General features: G+C 36.0%; 2 protein-coding genes across 6 annotated transcripts in view; both read left to right on the top strand.

Annotated features, from left to right (window-relative positions):
- Positions 1-1,149: 1,149 nt before the first annotated feature.
- LOC129790711 (uncharacterized) lies at positions 1,150-9,474 on the top strand. Its single transcript, XM_055828385.1, has 7 exons — positions 1,150-1,416; positions 1,484-2,092; positions 2,154-4,016; positions 4,305-4,446; positions 4,522-6,414; positions 6,498-6,712; positions 7,053-9,474. Exons 1-7 carry the CDS (start codon positions 1,351-1,353, stop codon positions 9,375-9,377), a joined length of 7,113 nt encoding a protein of 2,370 aa, XP_055684360.1. The 5' UTR covers positions 1,150-1,350; the 3' UTR covers positions 9,378-9,474.
- Positions 9,475-11,545: 2,071 nt separating this feature from the next.
- The window catches only part of LOC129790720 (disheveled-associated activator of morphogenesis 1), a 38,291-nt gene continuing 25,285 nt past the window's right edge, over positions 11,546-24,551 (top strand). Inside the window, exons 1-3 of one of the 5 annotated variants that reach the window (XM_055828405.1) lie at positions 11,546-11,717; positions 12,703-13,096; positions 21,125-21,297. Coding sequence is in view for 1 of the 5 variants with exons in the window: in XM_055828396.1 (XP_055684371.1) it covers positions 23,546-23,593 (48 nt within the window). In the remaining 4 variants the exon portion in view is untranslated. Of the gene's footprint in view, positions 11,851-11,976; positions 12,479-12,702; positions 13,097-21,124; positions 21,298-22,620; positions 23,594-24,551 lie in introns of those variants that run through there. The other 4 variants (XM_055828413.1, XM_055828423.1, XM_055828447.1 and 1 more) reach the window with 4 other exon arrangements.

Here is a 24,551-nt window from a genome sequence, read left to right as displayed (position 1 = left end):
AAGTTGATCGATATATATTTATTAAGTTGACTTTTTGCCTTCTCGTTTCCCTCTCAAAGGTCACGATTGCAGTGTGTTCCCCTTTCGAAAAAATATTTGATTGCTAAATACATTGGAAAAATATTTCTTTTCTTGGAAGTTAATAAGGTCTTTTGTCAATTATTATTATTTTATATTTTCATCGTTTTCGTATTATTATTTTCTATGATTTACAATGGATATTTATAAGTGAGTTTCATTGCCATTAAATGTTGAATGTTTTTCTGGGGAATCAAAGAAAATTGTTTTATTGACGGTTTGTGTAAAAAAAAAGTTGGGTTTAAAGGGTTAATTGGGTCAATATACATACATCATAATTAGAAGATATCACTTTTACTACGCTTATAGATTTATGATCTATTATTATGAAATCAAAATTATATATGAAAAACGTCTTTTTAAGTTAACTAAAAGTTAAATAAGTTGACCTTTAAAAATTGCAAAACAATTATTTAAGAATATTAAGAAGAATTTTATTTAAATTTTTCTAGGCGATGTAAGGGAAATTCTTAAGCTGAGAATATTCTGGATCCTCTAAAATTCTTTAAGAATTAAATTTCTGAACATCGTTGAGAAATTTTAATGAGTTCATCCAACTTTAAAAATAAAAAAAATAAAATTTCAAATGTTTATTCTTTCAATTACTTACAGTACTGTAAATAATTAAAGGCAAGAAGGCGCCAATTTAATTTTTATATATAAAATGTTAATCTTGATGTTAATCAATCTAGAACAGCACCAACAGCACTCTTCATTGAGAGGTCTATTAATCATCAGTGCTTTACTACCGTTTTCGCATCTTTGACTTTTCCACACAATTTTCACTGCATTAATTTTCTTTGCTTTTCTGTGAATTCCCTTTTCTGCATTTTCCCATCTCTTCCGTTGACTTGCTAAATTACTCGTGAAAATAAACATATTTCCCCTTTTTAAGCGTATGACTTGTCATTAATCGTACAATTCCCAGGCTCAGTCCCCCATCTCTCACTCAGTACAGTACAGTCTCGTCGTAAATTGTATTTTTGGAGCCATCTAATCGCCATAATTTCTCTCTTTTTCTCCACTTGAGGATGATGCAATATATGAAAATTTATTTAAACTCGTTTGCAAAATGTATACGCGTTCTTTCACCGCGACTGATAAGGCATTACGGGACACACAATCCCATCATTTCTCCCCGCAATTAGCTTGGCAAAAGACATCTTGGTGGTCTCTCTAGTGTGTGGAAATTGTGGTAATTTGTGGTGAGAAAATTAGTTTCGATCTAAATGTTGATTAATTGTTAAAATAAAGTGTGTGGAGGAAAAAGAAATGCGGATTCTTTGCGTGGCAATTATTGGATTCATGTGGCTGGTTCCACGTGTTTCACTGTTTCAGGTGATTTATTCTGCGGTAAGCAAATTAGCTGTTAAGTTACTCAACATTGCGCGCGATATGCTTGCAGACGGATTATCGCGTAAATGGGGCCACGGAGGAGCAACTGCGGGAAATTCAGCAACTGAGGAATGAGCTTGATGTTGGCGATGCACCACGTGCTTCGGGGAAATCCCTCGTAGAGGCGGATGCAATTCGCGAAGAGATTATGAATGCCGTGAAGAATAGGCACTATGTCCATGGGAGTGAGCCTAAAAGTCAACTTCTCAATGCTGCCCATCTCTGGGGGAGTTTGGGGAATCTCTTCAAGCGCCGGCGTGTTGCTGCAAATCAGGGAGGTGACGGTGAGGAGATGGATCCGGAAGTGGAATCATCGGATTTTCACATTCATTTCCCACATCTCTCGCAAATGTATCGCGATGTTCTCGAGTTGGATTCCGTTGAAGAAGACATGAGCTTTGATTTGGGCGATAATGTTGTCTACTGGAAAACTCTTCAGCCACGGAAAATTGGGAAACATGCTCTCGTGGGAATTACAAATTCCAGCGTGGTTCTGCTGAAGGAAACAGAAGGGCATTATGAGTTCATTGGGGAGCTGGAACTCCCTTCAAAACCCACCTGCCTCGAGGGATTTGTTCAGTGGGATGCTGAAGATGAAGCAGCTGAAGGAATAGTATTGGTAGGATATTTTTTTCGAATTAAATTTTTACAAAAATTCAACGGTTTTTTCCACTCTTTAGGTGGCTATAGCCAATGAACTCCTATGGATTGATTTAGGAACAAATTTCAGTGATCTCACAATTTCTTGGCGATGGAGTTTGCATAAAAATCTCACAGAAATTGATTTCTTCTCTCTCATGGAGGAACCAATGGTGATTGTAATTAGTGAACCTTCAACGCCAAATGGAAGAACTTCAGCTGATATCTATCGCTTTGATTACGCCGCCAAGGATTTCTGGCTGGTCCAGACTATTCCCCTGGCCGTACCAAGTACATCTGTGGCTGTTCTTGAAGACAGCACTAATTTGGTCATTGGAATTCCCCAGCAGAACATCACTGTGCTGTACAAATATCTCAAAGAATCCAGCTTTAATCGGCATTTCGTGCATTTTATGGATATTGAATCTCCGAATGTAGCTCACGTGGCGAGTTTCAGGATTGGAGGGAATTCTCACCTTGCCATTGGAGGGAGCAACCCCCAAATTTGGCGTCTTGATGATGAAAATCTCGAATCAGTGGAAATTCGTCACAATCACTTTGGCCTGGTTGATTTTTGGCTCCCAATTGTGGCTACAACATACCGGGATGATCTCATAGTTCTCGTGCAGCATAGAGTTCAGCTGCAAACGCACAAAGTGACCAAATTGGAAGTTCTCGTGTGGAATGGAGAATTCTTCAGTAGCCTCCTCAATGTGCCGTGTATCCTCTCGGATATTCAATCACAATTTGGGATTAGCTGCATGTTAGACTTTGACAGGGAGCGAGGACTTGAGGGCTCCACAATAATTCGCCATGGAAAGAATATTTCAATTCTCGTCCCGCGAGATGATGCTGATTCTGGGTTATTTGTTCTCAATATGCAAATGAGGGCATCCTACCATCCGGAGCAGGAGCATTTTGAGGAATTCCGCATGATGTATGATTACTTCAGTACTCTCAGTGATTACAAAGATCACGTGTTGGAGGAGGCACTCGACGGCATTAAAAATGCTGTAAAGCTGAATGAATCTAATGCCATCTCTGCTCACTGGACTGTGGGATCTCTCGAAACGCCTGTATTTGAAGTAGCATCGGATGAAGCTGAATTTGGAGAAGACTATGAGATTGCAGTGGGAGAGAAATTGTGGACATTGGAGGATTCAATGCTCGACATTCCGACTATTTCGGAAACTATTGGGAGCATTGAAAAGGGAGTGGATGAATTAATTAATTATGCCGTTGAGAGAGCTCGAAATAATGCTAATTTCGTCAAAGATTCCCCATCAATCAATCTTGGGAGTATTTTCTCAAATGGGCGCTTCTCCACGGAAGGAATCTACATTCTAGACTCAAAAACTAACCAGATGATTGCTGCAACCACAGAGAATGATGCACGCGTGAAAAGAAACTCTAATAGTAGTGCAGTTGCAAAAGAATTAATAGTAAAATACCTCGAAGTTGATTCAATCAATGGTATACCCACAAGTAATCTCATATTCAGTGGCAATGATAAAATTACAATAGAAAGTGATTTAGTAATTGATGGACCACTTGAGGTTGAGGAAGATGTACAGCTCCGTGGAAAGGTAAATGGAAAATTTCTTCATGAAGAAGCAATTGAGACTGAGAGTGAAACATACTACAGAGATATTTTGGAATTTGATTCGTTGCACATCAATGAAGATCTCATCGTACAGGAAAGCGTCAATGGTATGGACCTCGTGCAATTCTCACAAGTTTTCATTACACCCGCTTTGCCGGAAGATGTAATTGCCGATGAGAATATCACGATTGACGATGATTTTACATTCAAAACCATCAATGGGATCAATTGGGAACAATTTATCTCTCGTATCGTCATGACTAATCTTCCAATTTCGCTGGGAAAGATTAAAGTTAATGGGGTAAGTAAGTTCTTTATTAAAAAAAGATTTTAATTTAAAGATTAATTTGCTGTTATTAAAATCGAAACGTTGGCGTGGAAAAAAATTAGATTTAGAAAAATCTCTTTAATAAAATCAGATAAATCTTCAGGCTAAACCTATAGTATAAATAAGTTTTTCTCTCTCTTTAAAAAAATAATTTTCAGAGGAAATTTAAAAGTCATTAAAAACCTTTAATTTCTTAATTAATTTTCTTAATGAAACAATAATTTTTCGTACCTACAAATTAAATTTAAAAATAATTTTCAGGAAGTTTCCTTCATGGATGATTCAACGGTGGACATGATTAACAATATCACCTTCCCAGAAGGTTTTCTCTGGGCATGGAATGGAACATCTGATGAACCCCTCCCAGCGGTTGTAACCGGGCACAAGAAATTCAAGACACTCGGTAAGATATGATTTCCAATTAAGCCACTATTCCCCTAAATGCTGACAAAATATCTCTTTTTGAATTTTCCATCAGTTGCTTCTCTCGTGGATGCGGAGCATATGATCAACGACGTGATCGTGGATAATGTGATCACGTTAAATTCCATCCAAACGATTCCTGGAGAGACAACATTTAACCACCTTGAAGTTGTGGGGGGTCTTGAGGCGAGTGGGAAGGTTTATGGAAAGCATTTAGATGATATTTTGGAGAATCCCACATTGAATGAGACGAGGCATGTACGATCGGCATGTATATTTCGTGATTTGCGAGTTGAGGGCAATATTATTGTTAATGATTCAATCAATGGGGTTGATTTTCACAATTTGCTACGGGATGCCGTCTACAGGACGGATGAGACAATTAATGTAACATCCTTCAAGTCCTTCAACAATGTAATTATCAATTCGAGCATAATACTCACATCCAGCCTCCTCAATGGAGTACCCTTGAAGGAGTTTGTGACAAAAGATAGCGAACAGGAGCTCCATATTAGGGAGCTCAATGGTGATATCTATTTCCATTCACTCGATCTCGATGGGCTATTTAATACGGTGAATGTCACAGAATTGGATTACGATGCCATTAAATTGTCAGGGCAGCAGCACACAGAGGCAGAGATTATATTTGAGAACGATGATCTCGGGGATTTTGTGGACGTTCTTGCCGGAAACATGGAGATTGCCGATAGTATCAATGGGTTTAAGATGCACGATTTAATTGATACCACGATGGACTTTGAACTCAATGCCGATGTGGAATTTGAGAAGCTGCGAGTGGATCAATTGGATGTACATGGTGGCATGAATGGAGAATATTTGGTCAATGACATCAATTTGGGTGATTTCGATCGACGCAGATTGAGCTTATCCCGAGAACAGATCATCGATGCACCTTTTCACATTGACTATGCACAAATTGAGATGGTCAATGTTAGTAGCATCAATAATTTCTCCATTGACCATGTTGAGAGCCTGCTGCGGAATGCTGAGAATCTTGAGGAAGTCATCAAGTCCGGCAAGGTGCCCATTGAGACTCTCACGGTGCGTGGAGATGTTTATTTGGAAATGGTCAATGGGAAGAACTTTACAAGCATCACAGGTGATGCCATTTGGCTCAATGAGACAAACACTTTTGCGCACGATGTGAAATTCTTGGATAAAATTAACTTCTTGGGAGATCTCTCTGTCGAGGGGAAACTCAATGGAGAGAATTTTGAATTATTCCTTCAAAATATCGTCCAACGATCACATGATCCCATTATCCTGGCAGGACGTAAAACCTTCAAAAAGACCCTCCATGTTGCTAAAGGGATTCAAGTGGACTACATCAATGATCTCCATGTGGACAGCATGTTAATTCAAAATAGAAGCAATGTGATCAACGGGGATCTTTCAATCAGTGGGAATTTAACTGTGAAGAAACTCAATTTCCTCGGGAAGATCAATGGATATCCCATCACTCATCTCATGGATCTCTATTCGTACGATCCCAGTGAAAATCTTCATCATATCCATGGCGATGTACATTTCTACGATCACCCTTATGTTCATCATTTAGTTGTTGATGGATCACTCAATAATCTCGATCACATTACGGAGTACATGGATGGGATACTGCTGCATACGCAAAGGGGGCGCAACATAACAGGAAAGAAAATTTTCCGAAATGATGTTTTCTTCGATAACACCCTCAAGGTGGGCATTGTCAATGGGATCGACTTCCAGGACTTTGTGGATAATGTCGTGCTCATTGATAAGTCAGGATATTCCGCGGATATCCACGGCAGTGTGACCTTCCTCAATGGATTAGTGGAAGCTCCGGAAGTTTTCGTGCAACAAAACCTCATAGCTCACACCATAATGGGTTGTAGTCTGCACAATCTCATTGGTGATGCAGTTTGGACGGATAGAGATTTAGAACTACCGTGTAAGTGTCCATCAAGCAACCCTTTTCTCTCTCTCGAGAGAGAGAGAGAGCATAAATGCTAATTTAATTTAAATTTTTAACAGTGAACATCACTTTCGGTCCCGGAGCTCTGTTGGCAGAATCAATTGAAAGTGATTCCCTTAATGGGATTCCCATGTCTAAATTCATTACATTGCACACTGAGCAGGAGATTGAAGAAACTCTCGTGGTACCCGACGTGCTGGTCAATCAACCAATTAGTGTCGATGGGTTTGTCAATGGAGTGAAATTGCCGGAAGAGCGAGAGAATACCCTCATGGTAAGTTTGCTTAATATAATTTTTTTGCTCTCAATTTTCAGCCCAAATTAATTGATGCTCTCCACAGTTAGACAATCTCTTTGGGCTTCATTTAATTTTGTTGGAAATATTTTGGACAGTACATTACATTGCGTGCAGACTTCAAATTTGGATTTTAATGAATTGAATTGATTTGCTGCATTTAAACATTTTTTTTTTATTTAATATTTATAAGATTCACTTGAAAAAAAAATTAAAGTTTTAAATGATTCGCAAAATTCGTGGGAAGATTTATGAGAAATAAAACAGAATTTAGAGCTTCAATTCATCATCATGAGAAATTCCCTATTTTTCCCTACAGATTTTTGGTGATCAAACAGTCGAGACATCAGTGAGCTTCCAACAAGCCAGAATCCTCAATTCCTTGACCACAACAGGACTGGTTAACAATCAGAACATTCGCAATGTGGCACTTTTAAGCTCAGACCTCATGATTAAGGCTCCAGTGTCATTTGATTACCTCGAAGTGGAGAATGTCTTCACGGAGCATCTCATTTCTGGGATAAACTTCACAAAATGGCACGATAGTGTCCTATGGCGCAGTGGGAAGGACAATCAAACAGTCACTGGGCAGTGGGTGTTTAAAAATTGCCACATTGAGGAGGCACTCGATGGAAGGGGGACAATCAATAAAATTGATTTTATCCATATGATGACCCACTTGAAGGGTAATCCCCGGAAATTGGCTGAAAAGTTGGAGCACACAGAAAAACTCTATGTGGAACTTTGTCGGAAAATAATGAACGAGCGCCGGGGAAGGCATGATATTTGTTTCTTCCGCTACTTTGAGCCACACTACAGTATCTGGGAGAAGGGTGAGAAGATTACATCTCATCGCTTTTACGAAAACAATGGGCAAAGTTTCTTCATTTACTCTGCGGGATGTCACAGCCGGCTTCACCAGTGGGACCCCACGGAGAAGCGTTTCAATCTTCTGGGAACGATAAATACGGGACAAATTGATGAGTGGATTCACGTGGAGGATGCCTTGGGAGATGCCCATTTGGTGGCAAATGGTCCAGCTAATCCTAAATGCAATGAAAGTGGAAGTGCCGTGTGGAAGTGGACTGGAGCCAATCTTGTGCGTGTTACTCACATGGATCAACGCTTTAAATCCCTCATTGGCAATGCACTGCGTCCTGGGCATTTTTACGCCATTGACAGTGGGAATGTTGTCACGGAATATGATCTCAGAGGGAAGTCTGGGGAGAAGTGGAAACCATCTCTTGGGGCGACGAGTCTCAAATTTATTCCGCAAGAAGTAAATCTTGGACTTGCTGTGACCGATGGGAAACGCATAAAGGTCATTCAGGATAAACAAATGAGGAGGAGAAGGAGAATTATTCGTGCTACTGACTCATCCGCAGAGGACATCACTGTGGCGAATGATGACTCAGATGATTCTTTTGTTAATTTGCTGAAAAAGTACAGTGAAATCCTTAAATCAAATGCATCAGTTGCCAATGAATCATTTGAGGATTTTTCAGAGAATGAAATAGTTGGGGATAAATTATTTGACCAATTTCAAGATTTAATGAAAGAAGGATCAAAAGCATTCATTGATACAACTTTTGAACTTATTGAAATGCTCAAGGATACTGAAGAGAAAGGAGAAGAAAAGAAGGAAGAAGGTTCCATGGAATATGTTGGAGAAGCTGCATCAAATGCAACAGATCCTGCTGATGTTATTTCCAAGGAAGAATTCCTCAATACACTGAGACATGTCCTGGCCAAGAAGATGTCTTCGGTACAAATTGCAATGGGAGCTCTTTCGGAGAAAGATCATCCACTCAATGCAAATGCAACTTTAACGGTGATCACAATTAATGGGACATCCCTGAAAAATGAGGATTTTGAGGACGTAGCAGAAGATGCAATTGATTTATGGCTCATGGAGCTTCTCATGAATGATAAAATTAATGAAATTGTTGATGATATGAATGAGAAGCATCTGCCCAAAGTTCATGTGAGTCACACTCTGCAGAAATTAAATACCTCAACGGATACATCTGAAGGATCATCCAATGTATCGCCATCCCCACCAGTCAGTACACTAAAAGAGGCAAAAGAAACTAATAAAACAGAACAAGTATTGTCTACAAGAACGGATTGGTCAGAACCAGCAATAATCTACTCAGATCAGGATCCACCATTTGAGGAGCTAACAGGTGAAGTTGTCCTTCTCACCGTTGGTCATCCGATGTATCGAAGAAAACTCATAGCTGTGGCATCGAGGAGACGGAGCACAATCCCCGGACGTCAAGATATAATCTACCTGTATGAAAATGCCATTGGAGAGACAATTTTCCAGACACTTCCATGCCAGGACCCTTCGGGACTTACAGCCCTCCATCTACGTGATGAAACTCTCCTAATCTTCGTGGAAGCAGGTGTGGATGTTCAAATTTACAGCTACCAGGGTATTATGGGATTCAGGAAAATCTCCCAATTCCACATAAGCTCCCCAGCACTTCATCTCACCACCATCTCCCTGCCTGTCGATGGGGATTATCGACTGAATTACTTGGTAGTGACGATGGCGAAGGAAATACTCTTCTTGGAAGCCAAAATGATGGGGAACTGCCGAGATGTGGAAGTGAATTGTGATGAGCAAATCCCAAATTAGATTCCACCGAGGATGTGATTACATCTCAGCTGTTTATCATCTCCCATATTGTACCTCTATTCCATCTATATTTATCCAAATTGTTGAATACTCCAAATATTTATATACTAAATAAGCTACGGAGAGTGTCGTAAACTCTTACACTCTGGGTCTCTCTTTCAAATAAAGAAAAGAAAAAAAAAACATAACGCAAACTTATGCTCAAGTGGATGATTTCATCGCATATATGGAGAGGAGATCCAGCTCTTTTGCTTCTTGAGGTGGTGAGTTGAGAATGTTTGCCAATTTGCGTGATAATTAATTGCTATAGAATGCTGTCTGTTTGATTTACTCTCTATAAATTCTATTGCCTTTGGGTTCTGGATTTGTTTTTTATAGCTCTCACTGGAAGAACAAGCGAGAGCCACATCATTTTTTTTTATAAATAAAAATGATTGGCATGAAATGCGGATTAAATTTCATGTCTAAATATTAAAATAATATTATTAAATATCAACACTTTGATCTGCTTTAAACTAATCTAACCAACACTGAAAAAAACTTACCATAAATGGGTATTATCCTTTGAAATGTTTGAAAGAAACTGATACAGCTGATACACATAAAATCGAATCCTTTTAATAACTCATTAAGGTTTTTCGGTTCATGGTTTTATAGGAAAATCGATTCTTTTATAGCCAGTCGTAAAAGTCACTGATGAGATTGTAAGCGTGTTGGCATTAGAGGTTTTCCCACCACGCGCAAGGATTCATAAACAATTCACAAGGACGAAAAGGATGTGAAAGGGAAAATGCAATTTTTCACTTTTTATCAGCTAAATAAGAAGAATTTAAGCCTTGGCCATGAACTTGGTTATTTGTAGCTTGAGTTACCTTAATTTTTAATTAATTCTTTAATGTGTTGTGGAAGGACACGAAGCTTCAAGTTATATTCTTTTTTTTTTTCAATTTAAAGAATTGAAAAAAAATTACAAGATGAATTAACATCAATATCCCATCCATGAAATTCATCCCCATTTTCTTATTAAAAAATCAAATTATTTGAAAGATAAAAAAGGAAATAAAAAATCATTCAAAAAATTAAAGAAACATTTTTTTTTATTTGATCAGATTTTATTCGAGAATCATCAAAAAGACCAATCATAAGAAAAAAAATTAATCCGTCTAATCTCAAGACTTCAATCTTCATAAATTGACCTTTAAACTATGCTGATTTTCTCTTTCTTAAAAAATGATAATAGAGAAACAAGTTTTTCTTAAATATTTTAATAATAAACATACAAAAATTCAAAGAAGCTAAAACCTGCTTTGAGATCAAATACTATGCGAATATTTAATTGAAAATTATTCCTATAAATATTCGCATTTCATCACTAGTTTTTCTTCTTTTCACAGATGATTTTCTTTTCGTTTTTTTTTCTTAAAAGCCAAAATGTTTCTTTCCGTAATCTTTTGTTTATTTGTATTCTTGCAGCTAATTGAGCAACGACCTCCACACCAATGGGAAGTGAACAAAGAAGCACAATCGCATTTGAATGAGTTTCTATTTTTATCCAAACACACGCGCTCTCCGCAGATCTCTATCGCTGACCAAAAAGACATATAGGAAAATTATTTTGAATGGATGCACATTTAATTTAAATTGGTTGGGTCAATTGTCCGCATGGGAATCCCTTGTAAGTCATTTGGGATGACTATGAGTGCTTCGCGCCAAAGGGGTTGTTGTGAAGAGCTCCGCGATAGGGATTTATTTGTGTTTTCACCACACAGCAGGGAGGAAGCTGCCTTTAGGGATCTTCAATGATGGTATATATATACACCTTGAGTGTGGAAAACAAGTACATATGTATGAGAGGCGCATACGGCAACGTACCAAGAGGGTATAGGGACAACATACCCTGCCATATGGCGGCGGCTAACCCAGCCGGCTTTCTCGTGAACCCTGCTTCTCTTATATGTTGCAGCAGTGGCAAAAAGCAGTGGGTTTTATTGAATATGGGAAGGGCGACTGCGCCGCTTCTCACTCTGGATTCTCTCCCGTGCTATTTCACACACAGAGCAGAACCCAATCCGACTCGGTACACAATCTTTTTTCCAACTCTGCCGATTCAAGAGCACACCAGAGCACAATTGGAAATTTTACTCTGGTTCTCAGTTCTCTGTCATCTCTCGTGGCATCTACCGCTCAAAAAATTTCCTCTTCGATCCGTGGGTGCTCTTGCGTGCCGGGGAATCACTTCTCTGTGGTGCCCCCATATAGGGTGTGTGTTGTGTTCTTTTGTGCTCAAGTATCCTGCGGAATTCAACAAGAGAAAAGGCTTTAAAAAAAAATCGTGCTCAAGTAATTTATGAATTTTGTGTGAATTTTCCTCCCGGAAAAGCCCCTGTGAGAGAATTTAAATCTCTCAGTGTGGATGTACATAATATTTTGCTGTGGAATGTTTTCTTATCGTCTGCCACACAGAGCCGTGCGGGTATATGTTGTACACAAAATGAATTCTGTTATCGATCGGTTTTTCTTGTGTGTCTCCCATCTTCTCCGAAAAAAGAGCCACCCAAAAGACGACCTCTTGAAAATTATGTATATGTGGTGTGGTGGAGTCTTCTTTGGGCTCTTACACATGACAATGAATTTATTTAAAAATTCACTTTTTCTTTAAATTTTTATTCTCTCAACGAAAAAAGATACACCACGCTGCGTGAAGCTGAAAAAAAATGTCGAGATGACTCGCCGGGAATTGATAGTCGCGTCTTCCATTAAACGCCCACCAGCTCCACCTTGTCTGGTTCTCCTCTTGAGGCTGCATTTTGCCCCGGATGTTCTCAGAAGACAGAAGAATTCTTTATATCTTTTTCCCTTTAAAATCTTTTATTAAGTATATAAGCTAAATATTTTTTGAGACATCCGTGATTATTTTATTTCCCATGATTTCTGTGATTTTTTTCTTCTTCTTAAATAGTTCCGGAGAGCTTGGTTATACCTCTGATACCTTTCATGCGAGCCCAGTCTGCCGGTAACTCCCAAGGTGTTTGGCTCTTTGTCCCCCTGCCATCATAATACCCATCGCGTTTGCTATACCGCGGAAGTGATGAACCACGCAAGTAATTAAGAAAATATTGACTCTATGGGGCTTAAAAGTCAATAGCGATATTGAATTTCATACATTTCTGTATCACCTCAAGAGAAGACTCACCCAGAGAGGAATATGTACATATTTTTCTCCCATATGTTGTATAATTCCTCAGAAATGAGTCAATTTTTGTGTGGCTTCACTATCGTACTGTTCTTTTATTATTTTTTTTTTGCAATATTTTCTCCATTTCAGCATTTTTATTGTGAAAAGAAATACCAATAAGTGGAGGAAAACCCCCAAAGAGAGATGTGTTCTGATTGAGTGAGAAAAGCAAAAAAGTGAGAAAAAATAAGACAAGGATAATGGCATTCCCTGTGCAGAGTACGCAAGTCGGGCAAGGAGTTTTCCACAAATTGTTTTGACTGTGTGTGTGTGTGTGTGTGTGAAAAGTGATTTTCCCGTCAATGTGGGGTGGTGGCTGAATGCCCACAAACAACACTGGATGTATTTTATTGATCCAGAAAAGTGCGACGCATAGTGACTCAAAGAGAGAACAAATCATCACAATTTTTTTCAAGTTTTCCTTCCTCTCTTCATTGGATCCCATCTGAATTTTCCATCATCATCATCTGTGGAAATTTACCGAGTGAGTTTTCTTTTTTTTTTCCTTAAATTTCTTTTAATATTCATCTTGTATCTAAATTCTGGAATACATTCCACCTCTGAAAGTCAAGAGAGGCGTCGTCACTCACTCGAAGCGCATACAAGTAATTAAATTTAGAAATACGTTTTTCACTATATGGAGTCAAAAATGCCGTAAAGAACATGACATGGGAAGTCAAGAAGACTAAAAGACACTTTGGCTATTTTTGGAACTCCTTCTCTGTTCCCTCCAGAGCCAAAGGAACTAAACACAGTGTGTTCCCTTGTAAATGCGCAATCATATAAAATGTAAAAAAAATCAGAAGAAACCATTTAAACAAGGAAAAATCCTTTTGCTGCAGGATTAATTATATTATGGATTAGTTATAAATTGTCTCAATTTAATTTAATAAAAAATTTAGTACATTAAATAAAAATGATTTTCCGGGTTTTTCGTCGATTAAATAGGGGTTTATCACCCAGAAAAACTCACATTTTCCAGAGCTTTCGGCTCCTTTCGGAGTCTTTTTCAGTGACTACAGAGAGAAGCTACAGTGAGTGGAAAATTGTCTTGTTTTTGTAGAAAATTTTTATAAATAAATTCCTTCTCTCTGTAGGTATTGAAGAAGGCTCCGGACGGAGCCGAAAGCTCTGGAAAACGTGAGTTTTCTTAAGTGAGAACCGCCATTGAACCAAAGAAAAACCCGGAAAATCATTACTGTCGCTACACGTCGGAAAATCATTTCTTTTTTGTCTCAATTAAATTTAATTAAATTTATTAAAAAAAAGTAAATATATAGTTCAAAGAGTTTTTGCTAAATGAATGAGGCACACAGTGCAGTTGGTAGTAGGAGTAATAGTGGAGTGAGAGTAGCATCAAAAATAGAGATCACCATGCCTTTTAACATTTACAACAGCAAGTTCCTCGATAATCTCGTGAATTCTCATTGTTCATCCCATAAGAGAGCTTTGGCATCTTATACATATAATGCTCCAAGTCACAAGAAAAATATCAAAATGCTTTTGAATCGTGGCCTAAGATTACTTCTAATTTTATGACTTTTTGTTCCCATAGACCGTCGATATTCACGAGATTGAATCAAATGGAATTATTCACGGTTTTATTTATTTTCTCCATCTCAATGAACATTTTACTATTTCCCTATTTTCATCTCTATCCCACACACTTTTCTCATACTCCTCATCCATTTCGAATTGAAAATGCCATCATTTCACACAAGATCCATCACTTTTTTGTTTCTCTAAACTAAAACTTTTTTTTCTATATTACCTCACCTAAATGCCTCTGCAAGAGTTAAACGAACTGAGAAGTGTAAACATGAGCTGTGTAGCTGGATGGGGAAGAAGTTTACAAAAAAAAACGAGTGTGATTCTATTTGTAAAATTTTAATAGAGTTTGGAAAAGCATTGAGTGTCGCGTGGGTGGCATTTGGGGGAGAGCCGCGCATCATCAGCACATGAGAACAAAATCGTGTGCCCACTCTTGCGAATGGAGCATCGTTATTCGTGTTTGGAAAAACATGTTAATTAATTAAGTGATTAGTTGACGCCATACGCTCTGTGCAGAAATACTAAATCATTGATCTCGCAGATTGTCACAGTTGAATGCAAATACTGATTGAGGATAATTGACTGGGCAATGATAAATCTGCTTATTCAATTTAAAAAGAAAAGAGAGAGAAAAACAGCCTTCTTGCCACTTTCATGCGTCTTCTTAGTAATCGCGCCATGGCACTTACACTCGAGACTTTATGACATGTAAATACATATTTATGGAAATGAATACAAACAGTATAAATGAGGGGAAGCTATTAAAATTTACAATCATGTGGAGACTCCATCGAGGGTCTCACACAACTTGAATGGTGGGTTGAATTTCTTGGGATTTCTCTACAAAATGTAGACAATACATTTTGCCTTAATAATATTTATTGTAACCTACTATTTTAGGACAATTGCCGCATATTTATTGAACATTTCGTGCTAATACAAAACACCTTTTAGTCACTTTTTAGGAATTATTTGAATATTTATTTTCTCATTTAAATGCACTAAAATTTTGATCTTCTTGATTTCTTTATTACTCCTTAAATCATTCAAAATCGTTCCTAATGTTTCAAGCTGATTTAATATATAAATGCTTCAGGAAAAAAAAAGAAAAATTTTTATAGATTAGCTATATCTTTTTTAAGGACTTTTCTATCTTGATGGAATTAATTTAAATCATAGAAAATTTACCATCAACAAAAACGTATAATTTTTATCAGTGTACATCTCGCTAAATTCATTCTCTTCCTACTTTTATTTCTTTAAATAGAAATTTCCGGTGAATGAAATATTTATTCTTCAACGAATATGTGTGTTAGTTAACCTTGTGTGCTCCCCCTTATTAGGTCCCATCAAAACATGACGAAAAGAAAAATAGGGGCACGAGGATTCACAGAAAATATATAAATAAAAAACCATCCCTTGTCAAATCCCAAACAGAGTGGATTATTAGAATTTAGAGCAGAAGGTTTTGGCAATTCACCCTCCATTATTTTATCGCTATAAAGGGCTATGGTGTAAGCTACAAGCATCCATAGGGTGTTTCTAATTTAGCAATTACATATTATTTCGACCTCTTGGTGCGCATAAAATTGCATGATCTGCATATGAAATTTAATATATTTCGCGATTGAATCCAATTTTTGTAAAATCCTTTTAAAATTATTTCAACCACATTGAATACAAAGAGCTTTTAGTGGTTTATTTTATTACTTTATGTCATGAATTTTGATGGCTGTTGTTGTGAGAGGCATATACAGCAAAAATTAAAGGGGTTGGGTAAAATGGCTAGAATGTTGCATTCTTCATTCACTTTTTTTTCTATTAAATTTCTATTTTTGTCTACGCAAAATTGTAGAGAATGAGAAAACGCCCATCCCTCCCGTTGAATGGGGGTAGCAAAAAATGTTGGAAATTAATGTAGAGTTGGTGATATAAATTGGCACGTGCCATGCAGATGTTCGTTGAGATCGAGCAATTTGCGGATTTTTTATGAAATCTTTTTTTTTCTTTATTTCTTTCTTGTATTGTGGTGTGTCTCTTTAGTACGATTTATGCAAGATGTTCGAGCAAAAAAAAATAGCAGCAACGAAAAATTGTGCAATTTATTTCTTTCGGCATCTCAAAAGATGAATTCGCCTCCATCTCACTTGACAATAGCAAAGAAGTTGAAATATATGGAGAAGATGGTTCAAAAGTTCTTGGCTCAATTTATTTGAAAGGATTTTTATTTAGGTCAAATCTTTTTCCAGTTATTTTTTTTATGTTTTATATAAGATCTGCTGCAAAGTGAATAAACTCTTTTTCTAAATTTAATATTTGAATTTATTTTTTTTTTTAAAGAATCTTAACCACCATTCAATACTGAAATTTTCCTTATTTCCTTCTCCTCCGCAATAAAATGATTATAACATCAAATCAAAGAAATATTCCAAACATTAAAAGCAAGAACTTATTTATCCACCTTTAGAATTCATTTTCGTACCAGCGACTCCACATGAAAATAAACACTTCGTTTAAGGTTTCCATACGGTGTTGTTTTGAGCTATTTTGGGCCACTTTTTTGCTATATTAACGTTCTCGTGGGATGGGATGCGTGAATGAGGCGTGACATCCCCATATTTGGGTACAAATTTTATATTTTAGTGACTTAATTTATTGTCTGTTGGGTTTCTTCGTGGAAAAATGTGTGGTATTATCAATAAATTTTTAATGACACTGTTTAAAAACAAATTTACCGAATAAAAAAATCAATTTATTGTATTTCGTTTCAAAATAATTCCCCTGTGGTTTAATGAACTGCAGTATTATTTAGTATTTAGTTTAAATTAGAAATGCAGTGTCTCTCAATCAACTTTATCGGTTCTTTTTCTCATTAGAATTTCAATGTTGAAATATACAAAACAGTCATTGTTGATTGATGCCCTTGAATAGAAAAAAAATGTTCTGCGTGAGACATTCTAAAAGAATTAATCTCAATATATCACGAAACTCCCAAATAAATCTTTAAGAATATTCAGACATTTTTCTCGAAATGTACAACGTGCAGGAACTGAAAAAAAACTGATGAAGCTTGAGAAATTTTCGTGTATATAAAATGAAAGAAAGTGCGTGATGAAAATTCTCAAAACTTTCCTTGAGAACACTCATTATGTGCCTTGTGGGCTGACATTCAAAATGAGCTGTTAATTGAATTTAAGACATTCTCAACCATGGCATAATGTTTATACACATAGTAATTAAGTTGCACTCTATCTGATGACTCGGACACATTTTCCTGCACAGCAAGCAGCTGAGAAATGTGCTGAAACCACAGAAAATGATTTCATGTTGTTCAACATTGCCGCATGTTCCATTAGGGGAAAGGGCATGTGCATAATACATTCAAAAGAAAAAAAAATTCAATGCGGCCGTTTGACCCTCACAGGAAAGTCCTTCTTGGCACTTTACAACCAACAGGGGTGGTTGCTAAAAATCAATAACATCAAAACTGCGCGATCTCTGCCCGCAACATTTTATTCAGACACTCCGGTATGTTGTGACTCATGCAGTACTTCTCCTCACCCACAAGGACAGTACATTTGAGATTGTGCCAGTCGTGCAGAAGAGTCGTAAATTTGTGTATTTTATGTGCTCCACCAAACAGAACAATTTGTGCCGTCAATTGGGTTCTTCTTCCAAAAACATTTTAGTTCTAATTCTGGAAAATTACACCACTCGCCGCGCAGACTAAATAATCGCGTTTTATGACTTTGTCAATGAGAGAGATACGCGGGGATATAGAAAGTTCATTTATTGCTCTACATGGGGGTATTAGCATGAAGAGAAGAGATGTGGATAAAAAATAAGTAGGTATACGTGGAAAAATCTATTTTATTCTTAAGACGGAATTAATGTTTTATTTCCTATTTTATAATGTTTTATTGGACTAATCGCTTTAAAATATTTCCAAAATATTACTCTAAATTCATTCTTTCAAATTCAACTTTAATAGCTTCTGGCAAATGAACCTAAAGGTGTCTTTAAAATATTAATTTCGTGGGTGCAGTAATACCTTACATAGTCCAATTACCAATGCAATCAATGATGTTCTCTCTCCTGCTGGTTGTATTAAATATCATTGTATTTGAATGATTTGAATTATTGAAAAAAAAACTCAAATGGCAACAATGAATGGATATTTTCTCACAAGAAATCAATCAGATTGCGTTCGGGGGGAAAAGTCAAATTCAATTGGAAATGAAAGCGAAAGGAATAATATTGATATTCCTCCCATATGTGCGATGTTATTTCTTGAAAATGTATTTTGAGAAATTAACCAGATGAGGTAATATCAACAATTCCCAATTATTTCTCACAACATGGAAAAACATACAAAAATTCATTTAAGAAATTCCATTCAATTTGGAGTTTTATTGCTTTTTTTACGATGGGCTTAAATGGACGCAATGTATGTTTTTTTCTGCAATATCATCAAAACATAATTTTGGGAAATTTGCATTTCATAAAATTTACTTCAATGAGAGAATTGTGAGATATTTACATTAATTTTCTTTTTACATGATAATCGGAACATTTTTATTGTGAAGTAACATTAACGAAAAAAAAATCTTTTAATTTGCTTTGGGGGAGAGTGGGGCAATTCCATGCACTTCTACTGAGAATTTCAATATTTGTGTTTTAAGAGATTTTGCAGAAATATCATTGAAAAAAATTAATGTTCTAAAGCTTTTTTATATTTAGAATATTCTCTGTTTTGAATGCAAATTTTATAATTTTTCTATTTATTATATATTCTGAATAGAAGAAACGCGTTGATAAAATAAAATAAATTCTTTTTCCACGTAATTCATTCACGCTTTTACGATGCATTCGCATTGAATGCAATTCTTACTCTAGAATTACTCTCTAAATTTTACGATTCTTTGTAAATAAAATTGAAAGGTGTGGGTAAAACCTGTGATTATTGAATACCGCAATGTTGAACTATATTTTTATTTAAAACTTCCTACTGTTGTAATTTTCACCTTATTGCATGATTTTGTGAAGTTTGCAAAGCTAATTTGCATTGCATAATTACCTATACTCAATTAGTCAGTATAAAGTGATTTAATTTTCTCTTTATTGCATATTAACGAGATTTATTGTATTGCATATTGTCTTAGGTCAACGTGAAATGAATTTCTTTTATGGTATATCCACCAATGCCATTTTAAGTTAACTCACTATACGCGATATGCAAAATTTGTTGACTTTAACGGATAATTTTCTTAATTTGTTAAGGAAAAATTCTGAGAATTCCTAAGAGAGAAAGAAGAAAAAGAAATTGCTTAGAGAATATCTATCATGTCCTGAAATCAAAATTACAAAATAAATGGGCCTCCTCCTACTACTACTACAAATAGCAATCTGAACCTGCCTAAAAGTCATCATATATGACGTATAGTCATGATCTATCTTAAGTGGTTTTCGTGAGTTACGCAAGTATTTTGTGTGTCCACACGAAAAAGGCAAGAGTATGTCAAATAAGAAATCCAATTACCCATTTAACAATCATCATATGGCTGTTGCCCACAGATTTACAAAATATATTGTCACCAATTGATGGATCTCTATGGGTCAAACATCCGTCCAATTGATATTCAGGGCAAAGCCCATTGTAGAGACATTTAATGTTGGTGGCAGATGTACGAAAATAAGCGATTGTTTTACATGTTGGACAATCACATTGAGGGCTTTCTTGCAATGCTATACGAAGAGACACCACACACAATATTTAAATTATTATGTGGAATCCAGACGGAAAGAGAGAACCGCAAGGCACGTGATTTAACTTAGCAATTGATGGGGAAATAGGATGAGATTTATCTCTCTTCACTTTCTCACAAAAAAAAAACAGCAAAGGGGGTCAATCGAGACGGACCCAATATTTCAGCTAAAATCCATTAAAATCATCATCATGAAAATTATTCAACGCCTTTTCAGATCCATTTTTTATGATTATAGGATTTTTTAAGTATCGTGTGTGGCGGCTCCTAATTCACGCTACGAATATCATAAAATATTTTTTTCTTACATAAATGATTCGATGAAGTAATTCTGGTTGGTGATTTAATAAAACTTCTTTGATGCTAATGAAGGTATAATATGAGAGGGTTTTGTTTTGTTGATTTTTAATGCAAAAATCTTTAAATTGTATCAACAATGTGCATTGAAAGTACATTTTGGGCTCTATCTTAAGCGCAAATCTCAAAGGGTATATGTAGAAGGAAGAATTTTAATACGGTGAACATTCAACACACGGTGGTCATCACCTGAAACATTGTTGCACATAATATAACACTGATAGTTCTTTCAATTGCACACACACCCCGCCATGCGAAGGGTAATTAAATAAATTGTTATTAATTTATGAAGATGAACAAGTGTAAATAACATAAGCATAAAATGTTGCAAGCGCATAAGCTTGCGTGATTTTTATGTTAATTCATTCATATGTGACAAAAATGAACGTTTTTACATAATATAAGAGGAGAGAAGATCAACAAAAAAGAGACATCTCACTCCTTTTGGGCGAAGAGTTCACAACACTCACCAAAACGATCAAAAACCATTGAGTGCGCATAATCGTAATTGACGATCTAAAAACGTGATCACACGGAGAATGAGACATTAGAGACACTTTTCCAAGTTGTCTAACTTCAAAATGTGGGGCTATTAGAGGAAAGATCAAATTGAATTAAGAGACGACTTTCATTATAAAAGTCTCTCTCTAAAACTATAAGGTGTATGCAAAGTGGATTTTCATCTGAAAGCACAAATACCGCGTACATATTGGGGGGCTTTTTAATGTGCGCAAATTGCACAAGTTTTATATGCGCATACATATAGCAATGCTATCCACCAGAGATAATGACTTTGTTTTGTGACAAGAGAAATTGACACATTTTTCTTCTTTTTCCAGAGACACACAACAACAGCACCACAACTAAAAGGCAAAGAGATCCACTCTAAGTGGCTTTTCGCTTAAGCAGAAAATGCTTTATTGGCACCTCCAAGTCTTCTGCACCATTGATCCGTGAAAATATTTATAAACTCTCCTAAAGCAACAAGTGAGAGAAGACATTTCGAGAGAAGGTAAAAGATTTTGTTCTTTATAACGAATCAACTTCTTGAGAAAAGGCGCATTAATGTAATAGAAATTTGTGATGGGATTTATGTTTGAAAAAGAGAAAACATATCTTGTATGAGATTATGATGAGATGCGAAAAGAAATCAATCAAGATTTCTGCTGCATTTGTCGCGATAACACTCAGCAGAAATTTCTAATGATCCTTTCATTGACCCCCACATGTGATCCCTTAATCATTCTCCAATCATTATATTACCAAGGAGAAATTTCACAAAATACAACATTGCGATCACCTTGATACTCACGCGTCATACTTTTTTTTATTCAATAAAGGAATTGATTCATTCAGGAAAGTATAGCACAAGGGGCTTCTAATTAATAAAATTAGTTAAATAATTTTTGTTTTATAACCTTGTCGAAATAAAATACTAGAAATCCTCATATATTGTACAAAAGTCGTACAACAAAGTAAGATTTATGAAAGAGAAAACTTCCTTAACTTTGAACTTTTGAAAGAAAAGCTTTAAGAAATAATGTCCAAGATTTCTGAAAAAGTATATTTTTCTGATATAACACGACTGAGAGAATAAAAAACCGTCAAAATCTTAAAATACTTCTCACAAAATAATGAAAATCTTCCAATTCTTCTAGTTCTAGTTCTGCTATTTCTCTCAAATATCTTCCTTAATTTTGAGATTTTTTTTTGTAATTATTCTACAAACTTCCACTATTGGCACGTACATACATATATTGGAACCAATCTTAATTTACTTCGAAATATATGATCTACTCTATCGTGCATTTTACTGATTTTTAGTGGATATTCTATCAATATAATTTCTTACGAATGAAAGTCATAAAATTGTACCATCAACTAAGGTTAATCATTTACCTTATTTTATTCAAAAAAAATTGCCGAATGTGTTAGTTATTAGCCCCTTTTAGTGTGGAGAAAGATAAAAAAAATACTGTCCCTATTTCTAAGCAAATGATCGTGTGGCACCGAAAACATATTTGCAGACCTTCTAGCAATGCAACTATCAATTTAAATTACCAAATGAAGTATTGATGGTGTTTAAGCCTTTTCCCCACATTTCCCTAATACCTAAACATACATACATATCCACACGACTTTTACTCAAAAGCTCTCTCACCTCTAATCAAAATGGCTCTCTCCTTTGCTGAATTTCTTCTATATCTCGTGGAATTCAAATATTTTATTATTTTAATGAACATGATCATGTGTTAATTTATTGATCTCTCACACAAAACTCTCAATTTCTCTCTCTCTCTCTCTTGAGGTTTTTTTTTTTCTTCCACTCACATCGATCTCGCGATCTTTTCTTTTCCCATTTCATTCTCTTCCTCTCTTTGGTGGCTCGATTCGTGGTGTTTTGGTGGGAAATTCAAGTGGTGCGAGAAAGGTAAATAACAACACAAGAGCGCCAGGTACTGAAGCACCTGCACAAGAGATCATTTGCCAACACAGAGGCGAACGATCAGCACGTGTCGTGTGTCTTTTTCCCGTTCAATCTCTTGCACATTTCACCGTGAGGATTCTTATATATGGTTAAACCGTGGTGTGGTGTTTAATGAAAAAAAAAAGAAGTTAAAGGTGCTTTACCCAACAGGAAGGTACTCATTTGAGTGTGTAACACATTAAATGTGGTTCCTTTGTGCAGAAGGCACAAAATTGCACCATTTGTCGGAAGATCATCGAATGGTGAACTGTTGTGTGGTAGTTGGTTAAGTTTTTTTTTTCTTTCCATTCGTACATAGCACAGTGTGTACTGAAAAACCATGACATTACGCGTTGATAATTGAGTTCGGTGTGAGCTTTTGATGAAAAATTAATTGGCGCTAAAGAGATAATTTAACTCAAATGTGAATAAGTTCATTGTCTTTTTGTGGCTTTTACCAGGCACTTTTATTCCACAAATGTACTTCCCTCACAGCCTATAATTACAAATTGTGCAGACTGTGTGTGTGTCTGGGTGTTATTACAAAAGACCTCTAAAGTTGCACTAATTGCTGCCCGAGAGGAAAGAGTTTGAGGAAAAATCACAAAACTATATACCTTTCAATTCCCAACAACAAAAAAATGCTGTGACTTTTTTTTTTGTTGTTGTTGCTGCAGCTATTGTGCCCAATGACCGAAATCTGCTAATTTTTCGCAGTATTGTAATAATTTGTGAATAAATTTTTCGTGTCTTCGTACTTTCTGTGTCCACAAAGAGTAAAAAAAAAATAATTATGTGCACCAAAAACCAAATAAACAACTTAATGGAGAAGCTCAATGTGGTATGTATCGCAGGTTTATACCTACTTCAGCATTGCAGCATTTTTCTTACCTTGTTTTGTGTTTTTAATTACTTAATTATGAAATTAAAAACTTTACAAATAGAGCTATTGAGTAAAGTTGATCTTCGCAGTGAGATCCAAAAGAAAAAGAAATATGTATGTATACTGTGCTATATATAGCATGCTACATTCATTATGATATGAGATATATCAGCAAGTTTTTCTTGCACTTCTCCACCATTCTCACCTATAAAAAGAAATCACCCACATGACGTTCCTTTTCTCTTTTTTTTGTTAATTAAATTTGCACGAAAGTATAGAATTCTAAAGTCTTTTGCAGGTATGCAATATTCACCATTTTGCGCGAGGTTGCAAAAATAAATAACAGTGAAGCCGACAAAAATTGTAGATTCCGCGTTAAATACAAAAAAAAATGAATTAAAGAAACTATAAATTGAATAAATTGAATTAATTAATGCAAAAGTCATTGATTCACAAATAAAAAAAATCAAATGTCGTAATACCATTTGATGTTTAATTATTTATTAGTTAATGATGCTCCGAAATGTTTGCTGCGACACGGTGCTTTGCAATAAATTCAACCATAAGATGATCGCGCTTTTGTGTTACAGTCGTGCTCTCGTAGTCGGACCGCTTTCAATAGGACCGCTCGGTGGTAGGACGGCCTAAAAGCGGGGAAATTTGCCTTCGCAGTGGGACAATTGGTACCTTGTCTCCGCAATAGGACGAAGGGGAAGATAAAGTTTTCACCTCCGTAATTAAAATTCACCACTGACTGATTCTAGAAACTTCCAAGAACACGTCCTTAACAAAAAACATATTTTTCCCTTTAATTCACAAATTAAGCCTTTTTAAACTTATCTATTATTTGTTTCTTTAAAAATAATTATGAAAGAACAAATTTTTGACGAATTTATTGAAAAAAAATACGAACTAT

The sequence above is a fragment of the Lutzomyia longipalpis genome, chromosome 1 (assembly GCF_024334085.1).
Source record: "Lutzomyia longipalpis isolate SR_M1_2022 chromosome 1, ASM2433408v1".
In the NCBI taxonomy this organism is placed as follows: domain Eukaryota; kingdom Metazoa; phylum Arthropoda; class Insecta; order Diptera; family Psychodidae; genus Lutzomyia; species Lutzomyia longipalpis.
This window is presented reverse-complemented; position numbering and strand designations above follow the sequence as displayed.